Source organism: Cucurbita maxima, unplaced genomic scaffold (genome assembly GCF_002738345.1).
Source record: "Cucurbita maxima cultivar Rimu unplaced genomic scaffold, Cmax_1.0 Cma_Scf00012, whole genome shotgun sequence".
NCBI classification, from domain to species: Eukaryota; Viridiplantae; Streptophyta; class Magnoliopsida; order Cucurbitales; family Cucurbitaceae; genus Cucurbita; species Cucurbita maxima.
The window spans coordinates 3,724,543-3,729,509 of record NW_019272028.1 but is presented as its reverse complement, the minus strand read 5'-3'; the positions used below and the strand labels follow the sequence as shown (position 1 = coordinate 3,729,509).

General features: G+C 37.2%; 2 protein-coding genes and 1 long non-coding RNA gene across 3 annotated transcripts in view; 1 reads left to right on the top strand and 2 right to left on the bottom strand.

Moving 5' to 3' along the window:
- The window catches only part of LOC111487436, a 3,307-nt gene extending 882 nt beyond the window's left edge, over positions 1-2,425 (top strand). Inside the window, exon 2 of the long non-coding RNA XR_002719071.1 lies at positions 2,366-2,425. This is a non-coding gene — a long non-coding RNA (uncharacterized LOC111487436). The remainder of the gene's footprint in view (positions 1-2,365) is intronic.
- LOC111487435 (zinc finger CCCH domain-containing protein 15 homolog) lies at positions 110-2,705 on the bottom strand. Its single transcript, XM_023134831.1, has 3 exons — positions 2,486-2,705; positions 331-466; positions 110-250 (listed from the first exon to the last, which is right to left on the bottom strand). The coding sequence occupies exons 1-2, from the start codon at positions 2,588-2,590 to the stop codon at positions 332-334; spliced, it is 240 nt and encodes a 79-aa protein (XP_022990599.1). The 5' UTR covers positions 2,591-2,705; the 3' UTR covers positions 110-250; position 331.
- A 924-nt stretch (positions 2,706-3,629) lies between these two features.
- The window catches only part of LOC111487686 (low affinity sulfate transporter 3-like), a 5,913-nt gene continuing 4,575 nt past the window's right edge, over positions 3,630-4,967 (bottom strand). Inside the window, exons 9-12 of the mRNA XM_023135181.1 lie at positions 4,377-4,570; positions 4,208-4,299; positions 4,000-4,076; positions 3,630-3,928 (exon numbers count right to left, since the gene is read on the bottom strand). Of these exons, the coding sequence (XP_022990949.1) occupies positions 3,764-3,928; positions 4,000-4,076; positions 4,208-4,299; positions 4,377-4,570 (528 nt within the window). The 3' untranslated portion in view covers positions 3,630-3,763. The remainder of the gene's footprint in view (positions 3,929-3,999; positions 4,077-4,207; positions 4,300-4,376; positions 4,571-4,967) is intronic.

Sequence of the window (4,967 nt, the reverse complement as noted above, 5' to 3'; positions counted from 1 at the left end):
AAAAAAAAAAAAAAAAAAAAAAAAAAAAAAAAAAAAAAAAAAAAAAAAAAAAAAAAAAAAAAAAAAAAAAAAAAAAAAAAGTCGAATTGTTACACTTGGGTACGCACGATTGCACTAAGTAAAGTAGCGCCTATATTTGGATATACATCTTTGTCTAGAACCAATTGGGCCAAGTCATTCCTTTTGCACAGATTCATAGATGACGGTAGCATTTTGGGCGTAAGAACTAATACTTTGTATGAAGGATATGCTGATTAAAATACAAGGTAGCATTTTAAAGGACAGAGACATTTCTCAAGAAACAACAAAAAGTGGTACTAAAACACCAACCTCAATATTGAGTGTTGTCAAAAACCCACGGTTGGTGCAAGAAAAGCTCTCGCCCATTCATTTGCACCGCTCCTGAGGCTATATCCTCCGCACGCTTCCTTGCTGTTTCATCTCTTTTGGCAGATGCCTCGGCATCCTGCAAATAAGAGGAGATAGTTGGAGATAAATGTCCAACAGCAACAACTCATTTACGTCACTGATGCAGAAATACCCTCATAATTGACTGGTGGAATGGTTCAGGTTCTTTACAGTTCAGTGATTAGTTAACTTGAACTTACAAGAACCAACCTGTGTTTCTGCCACTGACAATCAATTGTGAAGCATGTGAGTTTAGAGCGTTAATAACCTTATAATTTCAAGATGGCTTGTAATAGCCTAAGCTCACCGCTAGCAGATATTGTCTGCTTTAACTCGTTACGTATCGTTGTCACCCTCACGATTTTAAAACGTGTCTGCTAGGGAGAGATTTTCACACTCTTATAAAGAATATTTCGTTCCCCTCTCTAACAGATGTAGGATCACACAATCCACCCTTCTTAGGAGCCTAGAGTCTTTGCAGACATACCGCTCAGTGTCTGGCTCTGATACCATTTGTAATAGCTCAAGCCTACCGCTAATAGATATTGTCTGGTTTGGTCCGTTACATATGGCCATTAGCCTCACGATTTTAATACGTGTCTGCTAGGGAGAAGTTTTCACACCCATATAAAGAATGTTTCGTTCCCCTATCCAACCGACGTGGGATCTCACATAGTCACTCATATATTGCAAGTATTTGAAGTCGTTACTAGAACAAGATTAGTTCTCTAGGTAGGTTGTATAACTGTGTTCCTGAATTCTATGGTATTTTCTAACAGAACTTATAGCAGAATTGTTAATAGCCTTCTTTAACAGCTTCATTAAACTTTCCATGGGAAATGGGGCTCATGTTCATTAAGGTGCATGTCAATTATGTTTTAATCCTCAATGATAGTGATTCTACCCTCCATCATGATTATGATTTTTTTTCTATTTTAGGAGACCCCTTAATGATTATGAATCTCAAGACTTGGCTAATCTCCTTTTTGTTGTTACAAGGGGTTTGTCTATCCCCAACTTCAAATGATTAAGTAAACAGACTCTTGAACCTTCAGGCAAATTCTCTAGGAAGTCTCTTTTTGCCAGTTAGTGTCCCAACCCAATCCTCTTGTCTCCTCTTTTCTTCGTGTTGATATGGTAGATTCCATGATTTTATGTCCCCAATGTCAGTAGAATGTGGCATGTGATGTGTGTAAAAGATCAACAGAGAAGAGAATCTTGTTCATGTGATGTTCATGTGATCTAAAGTTGCCACTTTGCAGTTAAACGGAGCAAATTCTTAAACCACCCAGAGGCTGTTGTAGGGACATGGAGTAGAGATCCCATATTGGTTGGAGGAAGAACAAAGCATTCCTTATAAGGGTGTGGAAATTACTCCCTAGTAGACGTGTTTTAAAACTGTAAGGCTGACGCGATACGTAACGGGCCAATATCTACTAGCGGTGGGCTTGGCTGTTACAAATGGTATCAGAGCCAGACACCGAGAGATGTGCCAACGAGGACTCTGGCCCCCAAGGGGGGTGGATTGTGAGATCCCACGTTGGTTGGAGAGGGGACCAAAGCATTCCTTATAAGAATGTGGAAACCTCTCCCTAGTAGACGCGTTTTAAAATCGTGAGGCTGATGACGATACGTAACAGACCAAAGCAGACAATATATACTAGCGGGGAGCTTTAACTATTACATTTGTAAACTCCACCTTTAGTACAATGGATTAGGTTATTGGCAGTCGAACATTTCTCAATAATCATTCTATGCTCAATCGACTAGGAGCCCAGCCTCAGCCTCAGGTCTATTTGGCACCAGCCAGATAAAGTACATTCCTACATGTTACAATCCCAAAATTTAAGTCTCTTCTTCTCACAACAGAGGAAATTATTCCTGAATACCATCCTAATTGAACGAATCCTTGAGATTTAAAATTGTGATAATTTCTCGAATTTCACTGATTTGGCAGGAAATACAAGAAATCGGCACCTAAAAGAACTCATACAGATTAATGGCACATCGAAGAGCAGAAATGGAAAGGGGCCAAAGAAAAGCTTGGAAGAGATTGATGAAGAAGAAGGGAAAGTACCTTGTGGCGCTTCCAGGATAGGAACTGAGCCTCCGTGATGGGATTCGCGCTCGGATCATGAGACGCGAGCTTCTCTTGCTCCACAGCCGCTTCTTCTGCCCCCATTTTGTTGAGCGTAGATCAGATTCCTGGATTTGATAGCCCCTCTCCAATGGATTGCTGCTCCTGCTTCAACCTCTGTTATATTCGAGATGGAGAGAGGGTAAAATTTAAACTAAATAAATAATAAATAGAGGAATTAAAATTGGATTAACTATTTTTTTTATAATTTTTTTCTGTTTTAAAAATTCGTCCTTATAAATTAGTCTTTAATTTTTTTTTTAAAATAATCGCTAAAATTTCAATAATAAATAGTTCCAATGATATATCCAAAATAAATTAACTAATCTAGATTAATCTCAAACCAATATTTAAAAAATGGATTAAATTATAATTATAATTCTTTTATATCTTCTAAATAACTTAGAATTTAGACCCAGTTAAGAATCAATACGAGCTTTTATCAAAGTATACGAACAAATTTTACAATTATAGATACTAACTTCTAATTTTTTTCCAAACTGAATGAAAGGGGTGATCTCGTAGTTCTTGGTCTGTGAAGATACGTTGTTAGGTGCTCCATTTTATTTTCCCATTGAAGCCGAACCTAAACCTACGCTCAAGAGACCGTTGTCCATATACCGATAAGGGATGTATGGATTCTCGAGAAGAGAGAAGCCGAAGTGGTCCCCTCGGAGTGCCCGAATCCCACGAGTGAATAAAAAGTTGGATCTATATTGGATCTCATCTGAATCGACTCATCTATCCTCCTGAGGAGAAGTTTGGTTTCAAACCTCAGTTCAAACAGGAGAAGTACGTCATGCTAATGTGCTTGGATGATCCATATCTCAGGATCAGGTGCTGATGAGCATATTGAACTATCCATGTGGCTAAGAGTCGCCACAGCCCAGGTAAAACACAATTATCAAGGGTGCGCTCTACCACTGAGCTAATAGCCCATCGTGCGGGCCTCCCACTGGGGCCCACTATGCCAAAAGCGAGAGAAACTCATCCCTCTCTTACCTTTTTTCGCTCCCACATCGCCCGACGATAGAGAAAAACTAAATTAAAGCTTTTAAAAGTTCAAAATCTAATTAATCCTAAATATCGCAAGAACAAAAGATATATTTGATAAGTCTCTAGTGCCACACTCAAAGTACATATGAGCTCAACCATCACTTGATATGCTATATATATATACATACATACATATTGATTTTATTTCATGAAAAGCTTGTTTCAAGTGACAAGCACTTTGGTAGGAGAAGGCAATTTGGAAGCATTTTGAAGACATGAATCCACAGCTTCACCCACTGATAGGAAAACCCTTCCTTCAATTCTTTCAACAAAATTGGTTCTTTTAAGTTTGTGAATCACTTCCCATTTTGGACTTGCTATTGTTACCTACAAAACATCAAAATCAATCAAATTTGCTTTGTTTTTGTTAGAGAGATCTGTCTGTCGGTTTGCCATACCTGTATCCCGTTCAATAACAACCTCTTGTGAAGTTCCTCTAGAACAATAATCCCCGACGTGTCGATATTCATAACATCTAAATGAAAAAAAAACACGGGATTCACCAATTCGAAGTTAAGGATATTAAAAAAAACACAACTTTTAGAAAGTTATCGTTAAAAGATATCAAAAAACCCTAATTTTCGGTTGATTCGAGTAAGAACTTACTACACATGTCAACAACTACTTGTTTCGGTTGATCTTTGGTTGTTTCTTCAATATCATCATCTTCATCATCTTCTTCAACCAATCTCATTATTCTGATAAAAAACCATTAAAATTATGAAAACCCATTTCTCAAATAAGCTTAAAGTTGCAAACTTTTGAGTAAAAAAACCTGTCTTTGATGAAGCTGGCATTGGCAAAACAAAGCAAGCTACAGTTTATTCTAACAATGGAGATTCCTTGAGTTTTCATGGCCATTGGGAATTGCTTCATGTTGCCAAACATGTCACTTCTTCCAAGCCTTCTCACCTCTTCTATAGCGGGTCTTATCGATATCAACAATATCTTCGCAAATGAAATTCCGACCTGAAAAACCAATGAAAATGTTAGGATAACGACTCTCTGCAATGATATGGTATGATTCAATCTCAGATAAACTCTCACAATTTTGTTTTTTTATTCTTCGAAATAAAAATATTGTCTCTCGATTATGTTCCGTAATCTTTCTAGAGACTCCAACTGCAGAGACCGAAATTTATGGGTAGAATCCAACATAAATTTTACTAACCTCTCAGTTAAAGTCACGACCTTTGAGTAGAGGCCGAAATTGTAAAATCACATGAACGGCCTTTTAGTATAGTTTAAAAGTAGTAAAATCTACCTGGGTTTTACTTATATTTGGTCTCTCGATAAAAAAAAAACGATCATCTACGTAGTAGTTCGTATAAAATAAAATTAAAAAAAAAAAAAAAAAAAAAAAAAC